We start from the raw sequence: 26011 nt of genomic DNA, 5'->3' as shown, positions 1-26011 counted from the left end.
CAATAATTAAAAATATTTATCATATCGGTATATATTTCATGTCCGACGTGTCGATTTTAAGTAGAACTTAGTAAATAAGGTCTACAATTATGTTCTATAAATAGAAGCAAATAAAGAACAATACACAGAAATTTATTTAAAAATATGTGCTTCTTACTTTCTTACAAAAATACCGGCCTCGCCGACCGCCAGTACCACTCAAATTTGAAAAATTAATGTGGGATATTAAAATAAAAAAAGAAATTAAATATTTATATCCATTTCATTTATTTTCTACAATAAGTTACATCCTTTTTACGTTTTTATTGTTGTTTAAATTTTATGTCAGATACAACTGCTATATGATCTGATGGAAAAACTATGCTGGGTAAGGCTGTATGTGCTTTTAATTCTTCCACACTTGGAAAAGGCACCACCTGCAAATAAAATAAGTGATTTTAATAACACAAACAATGCGATACATCACATGGACAAAAACTAAATAGATAACAATGCTACTAACCTGTTCCACTTCAAGATTATTTTTATCGAAATATATGTAATCAAGGCAATCTGCAAAACCTTCTGTAAAATTTGTGTACTGAGGTGTACCACATGCACTACCTAGCAGAATACCTTGCGAGAGACTTAAATGACTAACAGATTCATCAGGATCTGAAAAATATTATAAGACCATATTATATGTATTAAAAAAGGATAACAGCAAAATACCTTTTTCTTACTTGATTTCCAATCTGGTAAAGTACTTGGAGCGTTGCCAGTTGTATATAACTTGTAAATTCCAGAAGATGGGTCACTGTTAAAGTCGCCACATAGAATTATGGATATTCGCTTGTCTGTATGCTGAAAATGTGACTTAAATTATTTTTTTTGCAATTGTATTATATTACAATACAATCATAATCTTATGATGGACATATATGGTTAATCCCCATGGACTGTCATTTGTATGTACATTGACTCCATTTCGCCTAAGCCATTTGTCAAAGGGTGAAATTTTGTCATTGCAGATTGACCATGTATGCGTACCTTAACTATTCTATTTTAAAGTTAGATTTTTATATAAGTTATATATAGTACATATTTACATCAATACTTTGTTGTATTTCAATAGCAATATTGATATTTACCTCTACCTGTAATAATTTAAGAATATTTTCCAGCCATTGTATAACAATTCCTCCTTGGATAAGTCGAATGTGATCTGCGTCAGGGTGGAAGTATAAATGCGTGTTACCAACAATAAGTATTTCCTTTTCATTATCTAAAGAATGTAAAATTGTTGCACTTGCAACTGTAGACCTATCTAGCAATCTTTCCTTTAATCTATCAAATTTTTCTATAGCATCCCAAATTGGCTTTAAATATGATTCAGTTTGAATTGCATCAGCTAACAATATTTTCTTATCCCCAATGCATCTTGAAATAAAAAAAATATGTCTAAGTAAATTTTTACATAAAAATATTCACTTAAGAGGTTTTTGTTATACCTAAATCTGTTCTCTCTGTAGAAACATGACAAGCCCTCAGCTACAGATTTTCCTTTTTTGTAAAATAATCCTTTAAAGCCATCATTTTCCAGAAAACAGCTTAGTGAATAATCAAAAACTTTTTTATCAACCTCTTGCAAACAGATTATATCGGCATTGTAACCTAAAATAAAATCAACATTTAGGTTGCAGTTGTATAGTTCACTATATATAATACGAAAATTTAAAATCTTACCAAGTATCCAACTTAAAAGAAAGTGCTAAGAGGAATCAGAGATTCTTAAAAATGAAAAAAATATATATCAAGTATTTATTTGTTACTAGCTGACCCGGCGAACTTCGCAACGCCATTGACTTATATTTGAAACATCTATCCATATTATTTTACCTTATCCCTGGACTATTATGAATGCAACAAAAGCGTAATTATCAAAATCGGTCAAGTCACTTTCGAGTTTAAATGGGAATGACGAACAGCAATCTATTTTTATATATAAGAAGAAGATTGATGAACACAACATTTTAATATGATATGCAATCATTCAGACCATCAATTTATTAAAGCCAATTGGCTATAACATACGTGAATAATTTTTTTTTTCTGAAAATTCAATGTCCTTTTTAAGAGACCATTGCTATTAAAGATATACATACAAATTATATGTCAAATACCTATATTATAATCAAGAATTCTTACCCAGCAACTCTTTCAGTATAAGTTGCTTCCTGTAGTCAATTTCTAGAGCATAAGGAGGGCAATATGGATGCAACACTGTCCTTGTATAATCTGAATCACAATATAAATCTGCCAATATGTTGTATGATACACATCGAAAACTGAAATGCTATTTTAGTACCATTATCTTATAAAAAAATAATTACAATTACATAAATTAACATATTGAATCACTTTTGGGGTAAAATATTCGGCAAGGTTCGATTGCAGACCTTACGCCTCTACAAATGGATTGCCACTTCAAATTGGAAGGGGATTAAGAAAGGCTGGACGAGAGGAATAAGGGAATGGACTGGTAAGGGTAAGGAAAAGTATATGGGCCTCCGGCTCCCCCACTCATCGAACGAAACACAGCAGCATGCAACTATTTCGCGTCGGTTTTCTGTGGGGGTGTAGTACTTCCCTAAAGTGAGCTGGACTTATTCGTGCCGAAGCACACTCGACTCCCACAATGAAAGATCATGTGTGGAGAAGTGTTTAATATCATTCTAAAACATAAATTTATCAATAAAACCAGTGGCGTAGCTACCAAGGGGCTAAACGTGGCAGTGCCCCGGGACTCTAAAGATCAGGGGGCCCTCGAATCCTTACCAGAAAATCTCATCGAACTCATCTTTTGAAAATTTCTCTCATTTTCAAAACTAATATGACAGGTGGCAACTCAAGTTTAATCATGCACTGCAGTTAAACGTGATTTTTTCTTCAAGATTATCAAATAAAATTTGTTTGATAATCTTGAAAAAAAAAAAACATTAGTTGCTGTGGGAACCGAACCCATACCATATGTGCGATACGCCGACGCTCTACCACTAGAGCTACGGAACACTGTAGAAAATAGTAATTAATAAACATATAGGTATGAATTTACTCACATATATTCAAATAGATATACACATATTTGAAACTATATTATACTCCTGAAACAACTGAAAAACATTTTTGAACTGAGTATTTATTATAATTACTTCAATCATAACAAATATTTATGTACTTTAAAACTATTTTTTAATTGTATCAAATACTTGAACGTGTGTTGTAACGCCATTAGAGCTTTCATGCAACTGCGCGTGTTTCTTACCTCAAGAAACATGAAATTCTTGAGTCAAACTGCAAGAAATTGAATGAAACGAAATTGATTTTATTTATCGATAAATCAGCCAAACTCCTAAGGAGTGTGTCTTCAGAAGCAAATTTTGTACAGTTTGACAACGCAGTTGTGAGAAATTCCAAAGTTATAATTCTAATTTATGTTCTTAGTGTTTCATAGTTTTATTACTTGCCCATACACGAAAAAGAGCTGATGATATATATTATATATATATATATATATAATATATATCATCTTATATAGTTGCTTAGCATTATTTAAGTATTTTTATATTCAATGATTTTACTTCAAAAAACCTAACCAGTTTTGATAGCAGTGGGCCCCGTTTATTTATTATATACTAGCTTCCGCCCGCGACTCCGTCCGCGCGGCGGGACGGGAAGTCACCTCGTCTTCGCCGGCGAAGACGGTGTACGCATTCTGCTGTAGTGTGCACGCTTGGCGTGGTGTCGCGGTTAGCTCTCTGTTCGATCGCCGAAACTAGACGCGCATTGGCTTTCGTTATCTCGTCGTCGGAGTCATCCAAACGTGTCTCGGCCGCCTCCGAGTCCGAGTGGGTTCCGGTTGCGGATAGTACGCGATGGCCTGTCACCAACGGATTCGAATGAGATTTGGCCTTGTCGAAGTAACGTGTAGACGCTGACTTCATCCATTGGGCCAGGGTGGGGAGTTCGAGGTCCCTATGTAGGTCGACATTACGCAGGAACCAGGGTGCATGGTGCATGGAGCACCTGGAGCTTGTGTATGTTGGCCGGAGCGCAGTGCGCGAAGGTTACGCTAGCATAGGTGAGGATCGGACGGAGCATCGCGCGGCGCGGAACGCCGTCCTTATATAGGAGTCGGGAAAGCGTGGCGTCGTGCGGCCCGCGTGTGCCGCAAACGGTTCAAGCCAAATCCGACTTTCGGCGCTGAATCCACTGCGGGTAGCACAACGTGTGTTCGAGGTTCTACAGAACAACGTCTATGGATTTATTTTTTTCTACTTATTTTTACAGGATAAATGTGTCCCATTTTATGCCCAGGATAATAAGGTATAATTATACCAAGTTTCATCGAAATCGAAAAGTTAGTTTTCACGTGATGCCTTTAATCACATATTTGGTATCGATCCAGTATGCTATTTATTTTTACAATATTTTAAATGTACAGAATTGACCCTTCTATAGATTTATTATATGTATAGATGTACATATTACCCCAGGGTCCTAGGTTACCTAGCTACGCCACTGAATAAAATATGGAATTATGAAAATATGTATTATCATCAGAAATTGTGGAGGAAACTGCAAAATATATAATAAATGAGAAATATGTTCAAAGCACATAGGTTATACTTAAAATAAATAATAGTGATATATCAATTGAAAATCCATGACTTCCCTTAAACATTTTAATAAATGACTTAGATTTATGAATGAATGAATTCAAAATACACCATGTGCCCAAATAAGTTATATTACTTTTTGCCCACATAATTTAAGGTTATTCTCAGTAAAAATGAGCCAATATCACCCTCTAGTATTTATCTTTAGACACAAAAAATATTTGCCATAAATGTGTATTATTGCAATGTAAAAAATAAGACAAACAAACACACTCAAATATTATTCTAGAATGGATCTACAGCCAATCTAGAACAATTACTATTCATTAGATTAGGTGTGGGATTATCAATTTTTTTATAAAAATCTAAATAAAGAAGTCAAGAAGAGTTTAATTTTTAGTTTTATAGCATTCAAAAAGAAATTTAAAGTTTCTCAAGACAAGAGATTTTTTATTGTAGTATTAGTTCCATTACAGCATAAATATATGAATATTTTACAAACCTCTCATTTTTTAACTTATTTTGAGTAAACAGATGTCTAGTTTCAAATGGACATGGGCCTGGACCTGCTTCAACACAACTTTTTGATATCATCTCCACACTAGGTCCTATAGTGTTAATATTTTCTAAAAAATAAAATAAAACATTCAAAGGGCTTAATTAAATAATAATTAATTATCACAAAAAAAATCGAAAGATTATAAGAAATTTGATTGCAAAGTTTGTGATTGCGAATGTGGGCTTAGCTGTTTAAGGTAATGTCATAGTAAAACAAAAGATGCTCCAACAAACGAGGTTCAAATCCGACCATATGACTATTTTTTTTTTTCAATTTTGAATCTTATAAATATTACTTTATATTGTTTAAAATACTTTAACATAAATTGATTTCATAATAGAATAAACAAGTATACCTACTTGGAATACATTCTAGTTTGAGTTTCATTCCTATATCTGCTAAGGTAGGAGTATAGTAAAATGTGTTTACAATAAATTCCCAGTTAATGTGACTTTCTTTAATAGGATTACCACTTTCAGTCACATCTTTAGCTCGATACCAATTAAATATACATAAAGACTTATCTGCATACTTTGTTTCTAAATTCTCAGGATAAACAGGAAATCCGATCAAAATACACTTGGGTAAATTAAAATTAATTACCCAAGGTGCATTAAATACTAATTCATAGAATTGGTCTGAGATTTTTAGTTTTAATGGACCTAACTGAAATAGTTGAATACATGTGTACACATCAGGAACAACATTATGTTTTTCATCAAATATTTGTACAGCTATATTTGATTCATCACTCATTGCTTTCTTTTTTTCCTTCTTGTTAACTACTTTTTGTACATTCGTTCCAATACGTGTACATAAACTTTGAATACCTTCACTTGATTTTCTACTTAAATTGAATTGTCTCAGTGTATTTTTAACATTAAATAGAAATGAAATATCAATTTTGTCTTCATTTTCAATGTGCCTAAAATAACATTTATTAATATTCATACTTTTTGTTTTTGATAGACTTAACAATGAATGGACGAAACGAATGCACTGATTAAATCCATATATCATAGCGATGTCGCATTAACACAATATTACATATGATCCACTCAACAATTTGGTTAAAAATAAAATAAATTCTGATAAGTTAGCGATTAAATAAAATATTATAACTAGGTTAGGACTTAGGAGTACCCAACTAATTTTTTTTAACATGCCAAGTGTCAAATATCAAATGTCAACTCACAGATTAAGAATTAGTTAATTTGTCAATCTACACCACAGATTAAGAACTAGTTACTCCTAAATTTCTCATCACAAATGGATGGAGTCGACTTCTTAGTTAGTATCACAGATAATATAATATCTACTGGTAGTTCGTAAATTAGTACAATTATTACAGTTCACTAAATATATTATAATCTTATTAATAATAGTCATTAAAAAAATTACTGAGATTTTAAAAAATTCAAAATGTGTTTCATAAAACAAAGTGCAGTTTAATAAGCACCTATTGAGATTCATACAGTAATCTATACTTAAATAAACTACTATGTCCCTAGCAAATTAGTTTAAATGACGAACAATGATTACTCGTCAATAAAATAAAGTATTTTTCCCTTAATTTTCAGTGTACAGTAAATAACGTAAAGAGCATTATTAGTGTACTCTTTGATTAGTAGTTACTGGCAACAATGTTGGCAACGCAATGACAACGTGTCAAGTTTTGTGTACGTGTAGCACAATTCCCGTTCCCTCAGTTGACGTATATTGTAAGTGCGAGATATTGCATTGCTGTGTGGAAAGAATACGGAACAATATATCTCGTAACGTGTTAAAAGTGAATTTTAACTTATTTCTCTAAAATGGTAAGCATTATATATAATCATTTACATAAAATTGTGATATTGCTTAAATATTGTATGAACAATTATAGCACCTATTTATTTCAGCCAGCTGCTCCAAGTTCTACATCGGTGGGATCAGGGGGTCGTTCCCCGAGCAAAGCATCGATTGCTCCTAGAGCATCTAGCGGCGGTACCGTAAGGCAACGTAAGTCAACTACCACAACAACAGCTGCAAGAAGCCGTGCTACCGGCGCTGGATCTGGTGGCATGTGGCGTTTCTACACTGATGACTCTCCTGGTGTAAAAGTGTGAGTAATCGAAATGATAATTAATTCATAAAATACCTATTTGTTGGTTATTTAAGGTTTAACCACCCTTTGACTTTGACCAAGTTTTTTAATATTGTTTTATTTTTCAGAGGCCCTGTACCAGTGTTGGTGATGTCTCTTCTCTTCATTGCCTCTGTTTTTATGCTGCACATCTGGGGAAAATACACTAGGGCATAGATTTTCTAATGAGACTGTTTATGGAACTTTCAATTAATTGGGAGAGAGTGAATATTTAAGTTATGAGTGATTAAATATTTGGTGAATTTACTATAAATATTTTATGTTATATGTTACTTTTATCTTAACTTTTATTCTAGACTTAAGATTGTCATCAATAAATAAATACATTTTAAATGAGTATTTTTCCAATTTTTTACTTAAATTTTGTACATTCCTCATAATATCTGCTAACTCACAAACTATGTTAAAAGCTATAATTAATACAAGATAGTTGCTTGCAAAAAATATAATGTTTCTAAGTGTGGCATATTTGAGTTTATAAAAATAACCATTATCCATACCAATAAAATTTAATTAAAAAATGTCTTTTAAAACTTCGATATTAAAAAAGGCCCTCATATCTAGTTTTGTTTATAAAATAAACTCATTTGTATAACTTTTATACCTACTAGTTTTTTCAAACTTGACTATGGAACACTAATACATTAGAATGTTATTATTTGTAATAGATAAATAGCTATGATGGTTATGAAGCAAGGAAAAGTAAATGACAGTATCTAATGTATCTAATAATTGGGTATATAAAAAGCAAAAATGCAGATAAGCAGGTGTTAAAGGCAATGCATATTTGTATTCATTATTTACTTAATAATGACTAAAATGAAAATACATGTGAAAAAATATTTTTCTTTATTTAGAGGTAAGTACATTTAGCACTGGTTCATAAGTTTAAAAGTAATTGTAAAAAATAATAGAAAATAATATTTACATACATTACTACACATCAGCCTTATATTTAATCTCAACTTATTCTATTTAGTTGCAAGTTATGAACAAATCCATATTTAAATAAAGAAGCTAAAAATATTAATTTAAGAACCATTAAAAATAATACTTTATTACTAAATACTTTCATCAAAAATAGCAGTCACAAAAATAGAGAGCTAAGATCTTGCTTTTTTATTTTTCAATGCTGTAAATAGAACAATACAATACCATTTAGAGGTGGGCACCATGATTGCTTGATTAAAAACTTGTATACAAGCAAATGAACAACAATTTAAAAGTACAGAGATAATTGACTAAATAAACAATGACAGTTACTTAATCCAAGTTTGTGAGTCAATGAATACTTCATTTACTATTTGTTTACACGAGTTTGTTCAATACATTGTTATTAATAAAGGACATTTCTACATTCCTTTCCTAAATTTCTTATCATATATTATACTTAAAATTAATTTGTAAACCAGGTAAAAAGATATGATTCTGTTAGAAAGGTACAGAAAATTAATCATACATATGCTTCAACACGTCTACCTCTAATTCTATCAAAAAATTGGTGCCATGAAACTAATGTTTTACTGGACCAAATCCAAAAACTTGAAGTAATACCTACAATCATAGTCATAAGGTATTTAATAATAAACATTTCAAACTTGGGTCGATCTGTTTCTTGACTTGTGAAAGGACATGGAATTGAGTATTGTGGTGAAGAACACATATCACGGTGCCATGTTAACATCCAAGCTTCAAAATGTGCCTGTTCATAAAATAAGCAAGCAATAACAATTAGGGCTGGAACCGTATAAAGTACTCCAAAAATTCCAATGCGAATCATTAATTTTTCCAATTTGTCCGTTTTAGTTCCATCATGCTTCATTACAGTCCTTATTCTGAATAGAGACACAAATCCTGCTAGAAGAAATATTGTGCCAAGAACCAAATATGCACACAATGGGACTAGCACAAAACCTCGTAGAGCTTCAGCATCCCATAATCCAACATAACATACTCCTGACAAAACATCACCTGTAAATAATTTTTATTGTTATATAGTACAAATAAATTTAAAAAATTATGGACCTATAACTATTTAATTTAAAGATACTAACCATCTACATTACCCATAGCCAAAATTGATATAGTTTTAACTGCTGGCACTGCCCAAGCTGCCAAATGAAAATACTGAGAATTTGCTTCAATAGCTTCATGTCCCCATTTTAATCCAGCTGCTAAGAACCATGTCAAAGTGAGTATTACCCACCAAATACTGGAAGCCATACTAAAGAAATATACAATCATAAACAATATGGTGCATGGTTCATGTTTTGTGCCTTGTGTAATAACAGAAATATTAGGCAATCTTGTACCACTCACAGTCATTGGGAATGGACCTTGACAACTCACACTATCTCCTGCACCCCAACCCATGATGTATGCTGCAGCGACCATGAGATAACATACTGATAAAAATATAATTGGTCTTTCTGGGTATCGAAAACGGTCAGTATCAATTAAGAATGTGAGCACAGTAAAGAGACAACTTGTAGCACACAGTGTCGCCCATACACCAATCCACAATCTGGCAAAATCTTTCTCATCTTTGCTAAAAAACATACCATTACATGGTGCACCACAATCATATTCCACTTTGTCTCCTACTTTGAGAGAGTATTCTAAATCTAAATTTTTAGGAATTTTAAATTGAACTGGGCATACAAATCCATAATTCTTGGCACCATGAAGCTTAGAGGGATCTCTGTCAATGTTCGATTTGTATTCCACTTTAGGAAGTCTTGTTTCTGATGTTTTCCGAGAAACTTGTGATACATTGTGATCACCAAAGCATATAACATTGTCATCTGTAACTACAGGAAATCTAGAACAATTGAGATGTTCCGGCCATCGAAATCCAAAACGTGTCATGGATACATTACAATCCAGTTGAACGGTTTCACACAAATGACGGCATGGTGGTATTGGCGTATCTAATATAGTACAAACTGGTGCATACACAGAACACAAAAAAGATTTTAAATCTGGTGAACAGTTGCTTTTTAAGAACGGAGTAAACAGACTATATACTTCAGAACCCGCATCTTCTTGTTTCGTGTGGTCTAGTAAATTCGGAAAGATCGTTTGATTATATCGTATTTGCTGACAGAAGGAAATTGTGATTGGTTCACATCGTCCATGATGAGGCAGAGTATCTCCTTGATAAACAGTAACACGTGAACTTTCAGAAATAACAAACAAAAGAAATAATGCATGTATAAACAACATCCATATTCTTCCCATATTCAATGAATTTTTTAACAGTAGTGAGTATAACATTTGCACATTAACTTATATTTTATCACTCATTATTACTCAAGCTTATATCTCTTGTTGTAAACATTTTAATAAAAATCTCAGTGTATATACAATATTTTAATTCAATACAATCATCATGTTATCACAAATTGACGCCCTTCGCAATGTTTTTTTTATTTAACCATAGACTTGACGATAGAACATAGACAGAGATGAGGCAAAGAGTATAAAAGACAAAATTTCAACGGCCTATTTCCGAAAACAGTAATTAATTGACATAATTTATTTTGATTAATTGACATAAAACGAAATATAGGATGCGTCCCGTATTTCGCTTTAAGTATATGTAGTAATTTTAAATATCCAAGACATATTTTGTCAAATTAATTTATTTATTTTATGAAACCGGTTCTATACCCGATTTCTGTCTTGCTGCGCACGCGTTAGTAGATCTACAAATATGATAAGATTTTTTTGGTTTAATCATTCCAAAAGAAGATTTGCACGAAGCGAGCGTACTGGATTGGCCACTGAAGTTGTTGTCAAATGATCGTTCCCGGAGTAATTGTAGTACAGAATTATGATTGAACGAGAAAAATTTATACCTTATCCATGTAGTTGTATTTATTATTCTGTGGTTGTTGTGTATTCGCGACAACATTATTCGTGATTACACGTTTTTTTTGAAGTATAACATCTTTAGAATCGTTGTGATTTCAAATGATGCAACGGAAAAAACGACAGCTAAGAGACACAAATACAAAAATGTGTATATATATTTTATATAATATATTCATCTCATTCTTTTGTCGATTTACTGAAGTTTCACTTCTATCGTGTGTGATTCGACACACACTTTTTTTTATTTTTAACTCTTTGTCTCTTTCTAGTCGTTTTTAAGAGTGCCGAGCTTCAATTCTATTTAGAAAAACAATGTTTCAACACTGGCTCGCGTTACGCGTAGTTCATAATCTGTCATCAACGTAACAGAGCAAGTCATCAACGTAACAGAGCAAGTAGTTAATCTGTGCACCGTAGATACCTGTTATGCATAGCCTGTCATGCTTATTAGGCAGACCGCAGGGCGCAGACAGATAGTTGTTATTGATCACTGATCAGTGATTTCTTACTGATCGAAGGGGCTCGTGCTTAGAACTACGTATGTATGTACTACAATGTAAGGAAATTATTGTGAATGATCTTTTTCATCGGTGCGACACATGTATCGTAATCGTTATTTATTTACATAAATGAAATGAATTATTATTAATGTTCGATTTGATCGGCGCAATAAAATAAAATTAAAACATCTCGATATTTTTATTACAGAAATAGTATTTTTCTCATTTTAGTATTTTAACCATTCTAAAAGCTAATAAGATTGCCAGATAAATATGGAGTTGGATAACGAAAATCTTGATTTCATTAAGTTAATTAATATCAAGGGAAATGTTGATAATATAACACCTCATAAAATAGCAGTTGTTGCATTTATTCGAGAGTATGGATTGTTAAAGATTGAAGGTAAGTAATACCTTTATATTTTTTGTCATTTTCACTTAAGTATAAAAAATTCATTATTGTATTGCAAATGTGATACATACTAAAGAATCAATTAAACTTTTACAGCAAAAGAGATGACTGAGAGGACAATGGCTCCTAAATATAGAAAAGATTTCTGTATACTCGCTTTAAAATTAATACAGGTATGAAGTTATTTATAGATTTTATATAGAACCAAATAATATTTAATTTTTTTGTTTGTTTTAAATTTCAATTATGTTTAAATGGTATTCATATTATAGTGTCCTGACATGGAATTCAAGGCGTTAGAGGCTCTACTTACAGATGGAAGATATAATTTGTTGAGTGTACATTTACAAAACTTTTGTGTTCGATTGCAAAATATTTATATCAATGGAGTTAACGCACTAATGGACTGTGTCACTTCAACGGTAGATAAACTTATGGTTTCACCATTAGTAGACCAACCTGAGTTGAGCACATGTACAATAACTAGATGCAGTGTATTAGGTATATAATTTACAATTTCTTTTTACATATTTAACAAGCTTTTGGATTTGAATTAATATTAAAATTGCTCCTTGAATAACTGCGGAAAGGAGATAACGCCATTAAGATTAGATACATAATAGTTCACAATCTGTAAAAAATTGAACTTATTGTAAATTGATTATAAGATGTAAAATTCCATATAACTTTTTTTTTTATATAGCGAGGCTTTAAAAACTTAGCTAAGATAACTAATATTAATTCTATAAAATATAATTACTCTTTTGCAGGATTTTATTTGAGAAGAATAATGCTTCATTTTGATAAACTAACATTTGTGCAACTGGGTTCACTTTACAAATCTTTTTGTCAATATTATCAAAAAGGGAGACCAGGGCTCATGATGAGATCTTTGAGCAAAGAGGTTTTTGATGATATAAATAAAATGGTGTGAATCTATAAACCTTTTGTCGCAAATAATTATTTTATTAATTTTTTACAGAAACTAAACAATACTGAAACACAGAATTTATCTAGTTCCATTGTGGTAGATGAATCAAGACCTCAAGAAATAATATCCAGAGTAAACATTGATAAAGATAAGATTGAAAAGTATGTTACTTTAAATTTTAAGGCATAAAAGTGCTTAATGATATGTTTTCGCTAATGATCTTATGTTTTGCTTATAAATCGGCCACTGTGATTGATGTTAATAATATTGGTAAACAACTACCTTAATTTCTTTATTCCTGTTTTATTCAAAAGTATTGTAAATTTTACTAGTGAACCATCTTTAAAAATTGGTGTAATTCCTTTCAGAGATTATATCATGCAAACATACCTAAAAATTGGCCTCTTTACAATATATTACAAAAAATTCAACTTTCGTATTTTCTTTTAGTGGCTTTGAAGAATGTCAATGGTCTCGTAAACAAGCAGAGCTTTTCACAGCTCAACAAGCTAATCTGTTGCAAATCAACCCAAAAATGGCTTTGCCACCAAAGCAACTGCAGAAGATGATTATGCAAATCATAAATGATATACCGGAGTATCCAGATATTGTAAGTCTACATTGTTAAGTTGCTCCTAAATAAAAGAGAAAAATGTTCCTCAACTGTACCATACAACTTGCTAATGATCTTCATGCTTTCAGCATTTTCTCAGTTTCTTGAATTGCATAAGGATGAAAGAATTTTGTGGCGCCCAAGAGTCAATGTACAATTGTTTTGACAGAGCTGTATTTAGTGTGTGTAGCAGTAACTCAAATAACGACAGAAACAAAAATTTTCGCTATGCAGCACTCAACAGAGCTGCAATGCATACACAATTTGGCCACAAGTTAGTTATTTTAATACATTTAATTGTTGAAAAATTTTGTTTTTTTTTAACTGTATCTGAGCATACACTTAATGAAAAAAAAAGATGGAGGTGAAATGGGTAATCGGTTTTTGAGTCATTTTATAATCATTATTGTGTTGTAAATTAGCTGTTTACATATCTATTGCTGTGTTGCTATCCTACTTCCTACTAATATCCTATCCTACTTAATATTATAAATGCAAAAGTTTACATGGATGTGTGTGTGTTTGTTGCTCTTTCACGCAAAAACTTCTGAACCGATTGCAATGAGATTTGGTACGTAGATAGCTGGACAACTGGAGTAACATATAGATATATAATAACAATAACATACGCGACTTACGCGGGTGAAACCGCGGGGCGCAGCTAGTGTTGCTAATAGAAATCTAGTGAATATGAGTTTCGTAGTTTTTGAGTTTATTTTTGATGGGCATAGAACACATTGAATGAACAATTCAAACAAATTTAACTGTAACATTTAGAATTTGATTGTCAGCAAATGTTTTCAACTGAACTGCTTTTAGTCTTACAACTGGTACCTTGGCTCTCTTAACAAAAGCAAAGAGAATAATTTGGTTTACTATGAAACCATCGACGGCATTCGCAGGTCGCTGGCTATGGAAGCAGTGCGTGAAGCGCTGGCAACGGCGCAAGAGGCGGGCGACACAGCGTGCCTGGCGCACGCGGCGGCGTGGGGCGCGCTGGCAGGGGGGCGCGCGCGCCGTGCGGCGCTGTTGGCGCGGGTGCCGCGCGCGCCCCGTGCCGCGGCCGCCGCCGCACAGCTAATGGCACAACACGCGGCGCTCAATGCTGCTAAGCCGTGTGAAGTTTTTCAGGTTAAACGCCTAAAGAACTTAATCGATATATATATAAAATTTGGTACAAAGGAATTTTGTGACCCAAGAAAGGACAAACACATAGTGTTTTGTTCCGGAAATAAACGGGAACGCGAATCATGCGAGAAAATCCTCGGAGTGTGCGAGCGGCGAGCTTGTATTATTTAGAAAAAATTGTAGTTACTGTAGTTTTGTGAAGATTTTATATTATAACTAGTTTTTGCCCACCGCTTCGCACGCGTTAAATTCGGAGTAGTGTAATAGATGTTATTATACATATAAATCTTCCTCTTGAATCACTCTATGTATTAAGAAAAACCTCATCAAAATCAGACAGAGAAAGTGACTTTGTTTTATATTATGTAGTGACTTTTTATCTATTATTACCAGCTGTTGGCCACAACTCGCCAGAGTTAACCTGGGATTATAAAGATAAAAACAAATATGTAGTTTCGTTTCACAAAAAAAAAAAAACATTTTTTTCAAAATTTCAGATCATAACCAAAGGAGAATCTATTAATTACCTGCATTCAATGACAGATTTGACTATGGCTGGTCTAGCAAATACTGCAGCTTTGTGGGGCCTCTATGGAAAAACTGAAATGGCATCTGTGAACTGTCAATTGTTACTTAACTTAAATACTAGTAAGAACCAGTATTTTAATTCAATATTGTATATATAAGTTTATGACGCTTTTGGGTGTGCGTCCTACGGGAAATGCTACTTAAAATCATTTATTATAATGATAATAGCATCAAGCCAGTTCTATTCTGTCCCATATCAGATCACTTGGACATGTTTTTAAAGAGTTTTTTGTTTTATTAATAAATCCTATTCGACAGTGTGTACCTATATCGCTATGGTTTCGCAATTCAAAATCTAAAACATGATGATGTTCTTAGCTAGAATAGCATTGAAAGCGGTTTTGTAGCTACACTTTGAAGACACATTTTCAACTTTGACTTTTACTAGCTGCGACCCGCGGTTTCACCCGCGTAAGTGCGTATCCTGTAGGAATATCGGGATAAAATTTTATTCCAGTTGTCCAGCTGTCTACGTACCAAATTTCATTGCAATCGGTTCAATAGTTTTTGCGTGAAAGAGTAACACACACATCCTTTCAAACTTTCGCATTTATGACATTAGTAGGATAGTAGGAAGTAGGATAGGATAGTAAGACCGTTATTTTTCTTACAAGAAAAACGTTAAATTTGTTTAAAACTCCGTGCACAAAGATGGTATATATACTAATAAGAGAAATGGATCTTTTTTTTGTATTACGTATTAATATTTAACACTATGTACGGTGTGACATGTGCAGAGTGCAAGGTGGGCGTGGGCAGCGCGTGGCAGTGGGGCGACACGAGCGCGACGGCGGGCGCGGGCGCGGTGTGCGCGGCGGCGTGGCGCGGCCGCGTGGCGCTCGCCGCCGCGCTGGCCTCGCACTTCGTGTCGCCGCCGGCGCGCGCGCTCTCCCTGCGCCACCACGCGTCCTTTTCGCTCAGGGCCGGTAACTAAATGCGTTTCTTCTTGATTATATATACGAGTATCAATTGCTAGATATTAATACTTCCACATTCCATAAAGTGAAGTTTATTCTTTACTAGCTTTTGCCCGCTAAATTCTGTTGTTTAATATATGGTTATAATATATATAAACCTTCCTCTTGGAGCACTCTATCTATTAAAAAAACCATCAAAATCAGTTGTGTAGTTTACATAGGGACAGAGAAAGTGGCTTTGTTTTATGCTATGTAGTGATGAAGATACAATGCAAATTATGTAGTACTAGTTGTGCCTCGCGGTTTCACCCGCGTAAGTCCGTATCCCGTAAGAATATCGGGATAAAAGTTGCCTATATGTTATTCCAGTTGTCCAGCTATCTACGTACCATATTTCATTGTAATCGGTTAAGTAGATTTTGCGTGAAAGAGCGACAAACACACACACAAACTTTTACACTTATAATGTTAGTAGGATAGTAGAAATATTAGTAGGATATACGTGTTATATAAAACAATAAATCGCTTTGAGAATCGAATTTGTAAAACGAAAAATGTATACAACGTCAACGACGTCTGCCCGCGTGTCTGCCCGGTCGGGTCGCGCACTCGGTGATGACAGCTTCTCCCTCGCTCGCTCTGCGCGCCGCGTCTTTTAGGCGCTTTAGATATTCCGTTTTAGTCAATCTTATCGTGATAACTTTTAAACTATTCGTCCAAATTACTCAGTGTAAGCGACAAAGTTTATCTACATTCAATAAGTAAAGTGACGGATGTATCAATTTTCATGAAAGTTCGATAAATATTCTAAAATGTGCATTGTTAAATAATACCCAATTAAATTGTGTGTTTGGTACTATTTTGATCATAGTGTCTTACACATAATGATAGATATATGCTGTCGCGGACTTTTATTTAGAACTATTTAAGACAAATAATCCTACAGTAATTATATTTGTTACTTATTTATTATTATAATAGGAAGTAGAATAGTAGGATTAGTAGGAAGTAGGATAACTAAATTATATCTTTTTTAATGGAACGAGATAGAAGAAGGTAGGAAGTTGTTGGTGTCAAAGATTACGTTTGTGTCTGTACCAGATAAGCCGTAAGTCTTTAGAGTTTTATAGATCATTTAATCAGTATTAAATGATTTGAAGCAAATCGTAGTATATAGTGCAATCTCAAATTGGTCCTTCGAGACGGATTTGTACCATCGATACATGAATTTAAAACTGCAATTTTTTATTAAGCTCAACAAAATTGTTAATACCCTATATTCTACAGGTAAATGGGAGGAGGCAGAACAAAGTATCGGAGAATTGGCATCCTTTGACAGATGGGAGAGTCAGTTGTTGAGAGCTGAAATGTACTTTTTGAAAGGAGATCCCACAAATGCCCTCGAAACTCTTCATGATATAATAGATAATTGTAAAACAGAAGATGACAGTCTTCATTATATATCACTTCGACTGAAAGCAATGATAATGATCTCAGAAGTACAGCACTCGTACAACAGAATTCAGTCAACAAATATTATGTTGCTAAACGAGGCTTTGTGTCTAGCAAAAAAGTATCATATGCATTTTTTAGCTGCTACAATAGAAATGCATATAGCAAATGTACAACTACATATGGGCTGTTCTAAAAATGCTTTGATTCTCGTTCGAAAAGTATTACCTTCAATAATGGAACATGGCAGCGCTTATGACGTCGCAAGAGGTCTGTCAAAATTTTTCTTACGCATCGTACATTACTTTTGTCTTTGTTTAAAAAATGCAATTTTCAAATAGTGCCTTAGAATTTATCTCACGTTTATTTTATAGGTATGTTATTATACACAAAATGTAGAATAGCCACGGTATCACCTTCCGGAGAAGCAAGGAATCAAGTATTACAATCATGTTGTGAATCTCTAGATATCGTTAAGGAGAATTTTGGTAAAGTTGGCGCTCAAAGTCGTCTTCTCCACACGTGGTATTTGCAGGTATATCATTATAATAAATATTAAGTAATTTATTTTTTACAAAAAAGGTTAATTTGCAATTTCACACAAAAATAAAAATGATCTTAAGGTGTCTATAACTTTATATTGAATATTTCAAGACAAGGGAAATATTAAATATAAAAATACATACTTAATTTAAAAAAAAAAGTAGTTTGTATAAATTATTTTGTTTCAGGCTCAGCTCTATCATGATATAGGTAACACAGTTATGCGCAATCAGTGTGCTTGGATGTACAGACAGCTGGAAAAGCAGCTTCCCTTAGAATCAATACAAATATCTCATATATTGTATTAATTAACTAAAGCGCAATGATTTTAAGGAGACCTCGTAATTTCTGCCCACTAATTTTTGACTACAAACACAAATATTGTAATTTTACCTGTGTGAAATGTACTCCTGGATAATATGTAAGGACTTCTATTAATAATTCATATGATAATCTTAAAATTGCGCCATATGTAAACTTTTAATGTGGCTCATAATCCTTTCGTGAGTGATGATATCGATATTTACATAATATGTATGATAGTTTCTCTATGAAGAGTACCAAAAAATGCATAGATTATGGGATAGTGTAATATATGATAAAATAAGCAAATTACAAAACATTGGTTATTTTGAATTAAAATTCGAATATTATTGTTATTGTATTACCTTATCAATCTTTAGATCTTCTACCGCCTATACGTTAGGCTTTTGCAGAATAAGATGAAGGCTTTTTACGGATTAATCATTACTAAATGTGGAAGTTAAACATGCATTTCTCTGCTGTTTACTGTTTTATAAATAAGTAAAAAAATGTGTCCATTCCAATAAATCTTTCATTAAACAGCATTTACAATCAGTGTTTTGATTATCATTCGTTAAATAGTTATTATTATTGTACTCTATTTGACTAGTTTATTTTGTACACTTAATGTGTTTATGTACTAGCGGACCTTAAGAATCAATGAAAAAGTTACCCTGCATATGAATTAGAAATTATACTAATAATTACTCGAGACTATAGCTGCTCCTTGATACTGATATGCTTGTTTACGCGCGAGAGAGATGGATAGACTTAATGATGCGCATACAGTGCGACGTCACAACGTGCGCTTATTGACAATCGCTACAAAAGTGCGACTAATTTTGTTTTTTTACTTTTAATTAATGAAAAAACAAATTTGTATTTTTTATTTATTTGTATAAATCCTAGTATAGCTTATCATTCAACAATGCCTTTTGTACTATTTCAGACATTGTTGTTTTAATATCTCTGCAAAGTACCTCAGCAACTAACACTTTAGTATCACTTTGAACATCAGATTGCACGTAGGCACCTTCCCCCAAAATGTATGTGTCATTCCAACAGTGACCAAGTGACGCTTGAGATTCGCATATTCGACCCAATTGTAATAACAATGATGTGATATCTTCTAAAAGTGATGGAAAAGCTGTACAAATTCTGACAAGGGATTTGAGCACTGGTTGGAATAGTTCCAATCGCAAGTCACTTGGTAGTACTGATAATAACGTAGAGAGGGTATTTACGCACAATCTTGCAATGGACATTGCTTTAGGTAGTGCATACTGTATAGACAAATGTGAAACTAAATCGACTGCGAAAATTTGCTTTTCGAGAGATGCTTGGCTCAAGAGTTCTGGTATAAAATCTAGACAAATATGCATTGAAGGTATACCTTGTACCGTAATAGGTAACAATTCTTTTGGGTACCCCTGAAAATGTACAAGTTTCGCTAATGATGGTTCTGAAATAAATATTTGGTGGAGGAAAGAGCATATGATACTTCTGACCTCCCTTAACGACCACATCAATTCAGGTTTTGATTGATCTTCAGTTGTCTCCAGACATGCTTCTAATAAAATTTGAAGGGCAGCACTTTCTTGCGCGGCTACTAAAGCGTTTTTTAGTTCTTCTCTTTCTGAATCAGATGTTAGTTGTCCACTTTTTTCTAGAAGTGGTTTATCCAGCAAATGCCGACTAAGTTGACACCTGGAGGCTGCCAAACTAGCTTCTAATATTCTTAAAATGATTTTTAAAATTGGACCACATCTGAACACTCTGATATCGCAGCGTAAAACTTGAAGCGGATCAACTAATACATTTTCTTGTGTAACGGTTACTGTCTTAGCGTTACTATTTATGTCCAAGAGAGCATTGATCGTGAGTATCCAAAGGCATCGAGGTAAAACGGTATTAAGTCGAAGCCATACTTCCCTGTAAAGTTCTTGAATATGCCGCGGTACTTCTTCGCCTAAAACGCTTTTAACATGTTTAACAAATATTTCGGCAAATGGCCAAATCTCAGTCGGATTTTTACTAAGCATAGCTTTTAAAATTTTTCCCGTTTTATAGGGATTTACTTCAATGCTTTCAAATGCTTCGTTTATAAATTCTTCAGATAAACTAATGTTAATTTGGTGGCGACACGAGTCACCAAATACTTGATCATCCATCCAATCATCTACTAGTGAAAGCTGAGGGAAATGAGTCGCTAATAAACGTAAAAGAGGACTGAAAAGGCCACCATAGCTTAATTGATCCTTTTGGGCTTGATGTAACAAATATTTAATTGGCAACTCGGAAAGAAACGCAGTGGAATAACTTTTAATTTTTCGTCCATTGGCAATTAGCATAGCTGCATTAGCTAATCTTACGTCTTCATAAAGTAAAAGATAGTAAATGAGAAGTAATTGCGAAGCTAAAGTTGGCTTTTCGATGTTTATTTCTACCGATGTCTCGCCGTCAATTTCCATACCAGTAAAGGATTTATTTTGTGCATCAAAGTTAACTCCAAAAATAGAGTTTCTAAATACTCTTTTTATCTCTTCTTCAGTTATAGGTTGGTTGAAGTACTCATTTGATCCCTTGTTATTAACAACTAAAATTGAATTCACATAAACTTCTACAAGAGCAGGCATAACTGGATGTAAAGGTGCAGAACAGTTGCAGATTTGACGGTATATCCAGTTCTTTATAGGCACCTTATGTTTTGAAAATGCTCTCGATTTCAATAGCTGATGAATGCAATGAACTGGTAAGTAACCCACAATATTGCTGTTGAGATTAGCAGTTACCGGAACTTTAACAGCGTGAGCCGTTACAACCTTGAAATAAAATATTTCTATTTTAGGAGGTATATATGGGTAGCAAGTTAATGTATTGTATATTATAGTAATTTTATAACTACCTGTTCTGTAAATATTTCCTGAGTAAAGGCCTGTTTAATGCGCGTTAGACCATTAGGGCGCACAGGCACTCGCATTCCTAAAGTGGCACACACAAGTTCACCCACAGCAGCTAATTGGCCAGAGTGAAAGTGGATTGCAATCAAGAGAAGCATTTCACCAAATGATGCAGTGAAACCAGAGTTGCTGAAATTTTACAAACAGTCTTATATTATACAGTTTATTTTATTGTCTGAAATCAAGAGTTTGTATAAAATTTAAATATGTACTATTTGTATTGTATATAATTGTGTTTACCTCTCAAAATATGCTTCCTCTTTAACTAACCATTGAACCCATTCTATAGCTTTCTTCTCGTGTTCTGGTGCAGCTGTTAAATTATAAACATTAATATAACATAGAAAACAAGGATTAATTTGGATATTAAGAAAATATATTTACCCATAAGGGATGGACAGGCTAGTATCATACAGAGACTTAATGATACAAATCTTACACCAGCTGCTGTTGGTGGTGGTTTTTGTGTTACAAGTCTCAATAATCCTGAAATTTCATCATCCTGAAATTTGATTCCAGCAATACCACGCAGAGCACAATAAAGACGTAAGAGAGCAGAGGCATCTACTCCCGCTGATGCATCTTTCAGTCTATTTAGTAATTCCTGTCTAAGCTTTATAAGAGCAGAATGACCATCCCCTTTTCCTCTTTTATGAGAATTGCGCAAAAATGGTGCAAACCATGATCTTGTACTTTGATCTGATCCCAATAAAAGGCTTGACATAAATGATACCTAAAAATATAAGCTGTAGTAAGTGCCTTGTGTTAAGACTTAATATGTACATTCCAAATAAAGAGTGTTTATAAGAAATATTTCAAAATCAAAATTCTACCAGATCATCTTGATGATGGGTCAGAGTAAGATTAATAAGGAGTGATGGTAAACGGGATGCAGATGCTGCTTTTGACCGAATAGATGCTGCCATATATGGGCACATTGCACATAAAATTGAAAGAGCTTTTGCTCTGATACCACCCTCTTCACCCCTTTCAGCGTTCATAACAAGTGATTCAGCAACTGCGGGAAAAAAAGAAATACCCTTATAAGTTTATTTGGTAACTACAGTATTTACTTGCAATTAATTGTGTATGTATAGACATTTCATTTAATTTAAAATTAGTTAATATTTTTTTTAATAGTACAACTGAATTTTATTGATCATAATATTATATACAAACCATCTTGTAATGTATCTGGCATATTTGCAACCACCCATGATATAATTGTTGGGCCTTTGTTAACATAAAGTAGAACCTCAACTATATCACAAATATTCAATAAATTTGGTAACTCAGCAAGACTTATACAAATTACATCTGTAATTTCTTCAAGGTAGACATCATTATCAAATAGCTCTGAAGGTTTAACAGAACATTCTGTATTAGAACTGCGATTTTGGTTGTATTCAGTTAACTGTGCTTGCATTTGTAATAATTCAGACAAAACGAGCCTGACTCTTCTTGCTGAATCTGACTGTTCAAAATCATTTGCTATTCCATTCACAATGTTTTGTATTAAAAATGATTCTGTATTTTGAGAGCCATTTTTTTGCCTGAAAAATTTAATGAATGTATTACTGAAACAACTTAACTGATGTTGCCTAATTTGTATTTATAAGAATTTAAGTGAAGTTTACCTCATTTGTTGTTCTTTTTTAAGATCCACTTCTAAAGCATGAAATTCAATAGAAAGTAATGAAACTATAAAGTTGACTAAGTCAATACCAGATAATAATGTTAGTATATCTTTTTTAGCTTCAGCACAGTATCTCGTTACATCTAATGGTGAAATTAGAGCCATTCTTACAAGACATGGTATGATAGGTCTTATTTCTTCTGATGAACACTTTGTTAGTGTTTCCACATCTACATCTTTTAAAGCTTTGAATACGTGCGGCTGCACGGGCTTCATAAACATACTCTCCATTTTTTTTATGTTCAAAACATTCTACTATTTCGCATGCAGCAAGTATCTACCTTATTTCTGAAAACTTGAATAATGTAAAAATATTATTTTTTATTTTTTATTGAATTCAGAAAAAATAGTAACCTTACACCGTTTAAATTACAATGATGTTATATACTGCATAACTATGATTCACCGGTGTGTAGTGGTCAATAATTAAAATATTTACCTAAAAAAAAACATTCAAAATACTATTTTATTTATTTTTCACTGCTTTGATGATAGATATTAGGAGCAGGATAATATCACTTTAAACTTTACGGAAGACGTCAGATAACAGATTTCTCACTATGCTTTCTTTGACATTAGACATTTGGTTGACATTTGTTATTTTTTTTTAAGATTTAATGGCTTGGCTACGAGAGCTTAAAGCAATGACATTTGTTTTTTTTTTAATGGATAATTCCGATATTTTTGTGCCTAGGTACTAATGTCTAGCATCTTGCGTGTTTTGAACTTATGAATATCTTTTTTTTTGTACATAACATTATATCTCATAATAGCCGTGGTTAAATAAGAAACAAATATATGTAGTGAAATAAATTGTACCCATTTAGGGTTGCATTTATTTTTCCGTTTATAAGAATAACTTTTCAATAGACTAACTAACAACCTGCATAAATGCCTTTTATTGCAATGGCTCGTATTGGCCCACCAAGTGATCGTACATCATTGTCGCCATGATAGGAAGTCTCTCATCTCATTTACATTGATTGGGATTATGATCGCCCATCAAATGATGTCCATCATAATTTCGGCTATCAGTATGAGTTGTAACCATAAGTGGCAGCGCAGTTTTGTGCCCTTATTTTGTTTTATTTGGTGTTCAAGCATGGGCTATCATTCCTTTGATGTACCGACACAACGGCGATTAAGATCACTTGTAATGGTGGACGAACACAGACATTTACGAGTATGTCATCTACAGTGTCGTGATTGTAACAGCCGGTAATTGAGACGGTGGTTTCCCTGATGGTAAGCGATCACCACCGCCCATAAACATTTTCAGAAATCGCTGCAAATGTGTTGCCCACTTTTAAGGGGGAAATAATAAGAAAAATACGACAGTAATAAGGGACTGGAAAGAGTGAGGAAAAGGATACGGGCGTCGGGCTCCCCCACTCATCGAACAAAATACAGCAGCATGCTACTATTTCATCTGATCATCTGTGGGGGTGTGGTACCTTGCTCGGTGCGAGCTGGCCCCATCGTGCCGAAGCGTGCTCGACTTCTACACTCAAATTGTGAAATATATTTTTTATCAGATATCAACTCGTAAGTAGTTACCAAAATTAATAAGATTTTGGTTTCGCAAATTGTTTGTGAATCATTCTACAGGAGGAAATGACATAAAATTGTTCGAGGTAGTGCTACTAATTAGCTAGTAATATATTTTTTTTATTTTACCTTTAATCCAAATTATAGTTGAGTGATGATATATGTTTCCTATTATTATTAATGACCTACAGATTTATCATTTTACAATACATTTTACGCTCATCATACGTTCATGTTTTATATGATTTTCGTTTTAAAATAGAATCATTGAGAAACAAAATACCTAAAAAAATGTGTTTAGTAAGTTTATCTGAAGAGCAGTGGTGGCTCAGTGGTTAGGACCTCGGATTTAAAAGAGAAACCGGACGAGCGTGCGAGAATTAATAGATTTTACCATTTATCTGCACATAATTCACATAACCACTGCTCGAAACGCTGAAAGAAAACTGACAAAGAAAGAGTGAGGCATGTTAAAGAATCAAAAAGTTCGACGACGTGTGGCATCTGCCAACCCGCACTTGACCAGTGATGTATTATGGCCTGAACTCTAATAGGAAGCCCGTGTCCCTGCAGTGGGAACATGGTCTGATGATGATATAAAATTTAGCGTCTGGTATGGTTCTTCAAAAATTATATCTATTTAGATTTCACCTGTCATCTGCGCATTAATTATATTGGACAATAATCCTCGTAAAGTCGTTTATCGATGGAGACTGCAACACAGGTTCCGTTGCAAATAAACGTGCTCTCCACGGGGATGCTCCTTGTTGGGAATTTATCACTCTGTCTATCAATGAAATTCGAAATATCCTAGTTTTACAGACTCCTAGTTTTCTTTAATTAGTCTCAAAACTCCCTTGACTATTCCACCACCTTCCTGGTGAGTGCGAAGAAGCGAGTCGTGTGTTCGATCCCGGAAAGACTAATTAAATAAATATTTCGTATAGGCAGTATACCAAAGACTGATCAACTACATTTTTGTAAAAAAAAAATCGATCAATGTAACAGATATATAATGCACTTGCCCTGTTCCTATATACCTTCTTAGAAAAATAGTTTAAATACCTAATGGATCGATAGCGTCTGATGCAAAACTACGAAATATAGAAAATCTACATAAAATATTAAATTACTGGTATCCAAATTTGACTTGATGTACATAATTTTTATCGTACCTAATA

The 26011-nt window shown here is 33.4% G+C and overlaps 5 protein-coding genes across 12 annotated transcripts; 2 read left to right on the top strand and 3 right to left on the bottom strand.

Annotated features, from left to right (window-relative positions):
- Nucleotides 1-243: 243 nt before the first annotated feature.
- Nucleotides 244-6385, bottom strand: LOC119829813 (2',5'-phosphodiesterase 12-like). Its single transcript, XM_038352536.1, has 8 exons — nucleotides 5577-6385; nucleotides 5161-5284; nucleotides 2188-2327; nucleotides 1491-1653; nucleotides 1131-1419; nucleotides 723-843; nucleotides 503-654; nucleotides 244-416 (listed from the first exon to the last, which is right to left on the bottom strand). The coding sequence occupies exons 1-8, from the start codon at nucleotides 6235-6237 to the stop codon at nucleotides 303-305; spliced, it is 1764 nt and encodes a 587-aa protein (XP_038208464.1). The 5' UTR covers nucleotides 6238-6385; the 3' UTR covers nucleotides 244-302.
- Nucleotides 6386-6873: 488 nt separating this feature from the next.
- On the top strand, nucleotides 6874-7702 carry LOC119829944 (protein transport protein Sec61 subunit beta). Its single transcript, XM_038352688.1, has 3 exons — nucleotides 6874-7034; nucleotides 7119-7321; nucleotides 7432-7702. The coding sequence occupies exons 1-3, from the start codon at nucleotides 7032-7034 to the stop codon at nucleotides 7517-7519; spliced, it is 294 nt and encodes a 97-aa protein (XP_038208616.1). The 5' UTR covers nucleotides 6874-7031; the 3' UTR covers nucleotides 7520-7702.
- A 493-nt stretch (nucleotides 7703-8195) lies between these two features.
- On the bottom strand, nucleotides 8196-10809 carry LOC119840505 (frizzled-7-B). Its single transcript, XM_038367148.1, has 2 exons — nucleotides 9418-10809; nucleotides 8196-9334 (listed from the first exon to the last, which is right to left on the bottom strand). Exons 1-2 carry the CDS (start codon nucleotides 10637-10639, stop codon nucleotides 8817-8819), a joined length of 1740 nt encoding a protein of 579 aa, XP_038223076.1. The 5' UTR covers nucleotides 10640-10809; the 3' UTR covers nucleotides 8196-8816.
- A 739-nt stretch (nucleotides 10810-11548) lies between these two features.
- On the top strand, nucleotides 11549-19171 carry LOC119840008 (anaphase-promoting complex subunit 5). Of its 7 annotated transcripts, none has more exons than XM_038366545.1 (14): nucleotides 11549-11777; nucleotides 11971-12142; nucleotides 12248-12324; nucleotides 12424-12652; nucleotides 12922-13055; nucleotides 13134-13243; nucleotides 13533-13692; nucleotides 13785-13969; nucleotides 14598-14826; nucleotides 15321-15471; nucleotides 16149-16337; nucleotides 17616-18050; nucleotides 18155-18315; nucleotides 18512-19171. In XM_038366545.1, exons 2-14 carry the CDS (start codon nucleotides 12013-12015, stop codon nucleotides 18629-18631), a joined length of 2310 nt encoding a protein of 769 aa, XP_038222473.1. In that variant the 5' UTR covers nucleotides 11549-11777; nucleotides 11971-12012; the 3' UTR covers nucleotides 18632-19171. The 7 variants fall into 7 exon arrangements, with proteins under 7 accessions (XP_038222473.1, XP_038222441.1, XP_038222465.1 ...); XM_038366513.1 differs by having other exon boundaries at nucleotides 11948-12142; XM_038366537.1 differs by having other exon boundaries at nucleotides 11549-11781.
- Nucleotides 19172-19507: 336 nt separating this feature from the next.
- LOC119839993 (integrator complex subunit 2) lies at nucleotides 19508-23835 on the bottom strand. 2 transcript variants are annotated; one of them, XM_038366478.1, is made up of 8 exons: nucleotides 23722-23835; nucleotides 23224-23577; nucleotides 22766-23139; nucleotides 22420-22604; nucleotides 21971-22319; nucleotides 21827-21899; nucleotides 21532-21715; nucleotides 19532-21448 (listed from the first exon to the last, which is right to left on the bottom strand). In XM_038366478.1, exons 2-8 carry the CDS (start codon nucleotides 23511-23513, stop codon nucleotides 19532-19534), a joined length of 3372 nt encoding a protein of 1123 aa, XP_038222406.1. In that variant the 5' UTR covers nucleotides 23514-23577; nucleotides 23722-23835. The 2 variants fall into 2 exon arrangements, with proteins under 2 accessions (XP_038222414.1, XP_038222406.1); XM_038366486.1 differs by lacking the exon at nucleotides 23722-23835 and having other exon boundaries at nucleotides 19508-21448; nucleotides 23224-23513.
- Between the last annotated feature and the right edge of the window lie 2176 nt (nucleotides 23836-26011).

Source organism: Zerene cesonia, chromosome 1 (genome assembly GCF_012273895.1).
Source record: "Zerene cesonia ecotype Mississippi chromosome 1, Zerene_cesonia_1.1, whole genome shotgun sequence".
Classification (NCBI taxonomy): domain Eukaryota; kingdom Metazoa; phylum Arthropoda; class Insecta; order Lepidoptera; family Pieridae; genus Zerene; species Zerene cesonia.
Note: the sequence above shows the minus strand (reverse complement) of the source record. Positions and strands in the feature narration are given on the sequence as shown.

Excerpts from the sequence above, each read along its gene's own strand:
- LOC119829944 (XM_038352688.1), top strand. Across the intron at positions 7,322-7,431 it reads GACTCTCCTGGTGTAAAAGT|AGGCCCTGTACCAGTGTTGG; the intron begins GTGAGTAATCGA and ends TTTATTTTTCAG.
- LOC119829813 (XM_038352536.1), bottom strand. The coding sequence starts at position 6,237 with ATGATATATGGATTTAATCAGTGCATTCGTTTCGTCCATTCATTGTTA. Across the intron at positions 655-722 it reads TTTACCAGATTGGAAATCAA|ATCCTGATGAATCTGTTAGT; the intron begins GTAAGAAAAAGG and ends AATATTTTTCAG. Across the intron at positions 417-502 it reads ATAATCTTGAAGTGGAACAG|GTGGTGCCTTTTCCAAGTGT; the intron begins GTTAGTAGCATT and ends TTTTATTTGCAG.
- LOC119839993 (XM_038366478.1), bottom strand. The coding sequence starts at position 23,513 with ATGGAGAGTATGTTTATGAAGCCCGTGCAGCCGCACGTATTCAAAGCT. Across the intron at positions 23,140-23,223 it reads AAAAAAGAACAACAAATGAG|GCAAAAAAATGGCTCTCAAA; the intron begins GTAAACTTCACT and ends TAAATTTTTCAG. Across the intron at positions 21,716-21,826 it reads GAGGAAGCATATTTTGAGAG|CAACTCTGGTTTCACTGCAT; the intron begins GTAAACACAATT and ends GTAAAATTTCAG.
- LOC119840505 (XM_038367148.1), bottom strand. The coding sequence starts at position 10,639 with ATGTTATACTCACTACTGTTAAAAAATTCATTGAATATGGGAAGAATA. Across the intron at positions 9,335-9,417 it reads GGCTATGGGTAATGTAGATG|GTGATGTTTTGTCAGGAGTA; the intron begins GTTAGTATCTTT and ends AATTATTTACAG.
- LOC119840008 (XM_038366545.1), top strand. The coding sequence starts at position 12,013 with ATGGAGTTGGATAACGAAAATCTTGATTTCATTAAGTTAATTAATATC. Across the intron at positions 16,338-17,615 it reads GTCCTTTTCGCTCAGGGCCG|GTAAATGGGAGGAGGCAGAA; the intron begins GTAACTAAATGC and ends TATATTCTACAG. Across the intron at positions 18,316-18,511 it reads TCCACACGTGGTATTTGCAG|GCTCAGCTCTATCATGATAT; the intron begins GTATATCATTAT and ends ATTTTGTTTCAG.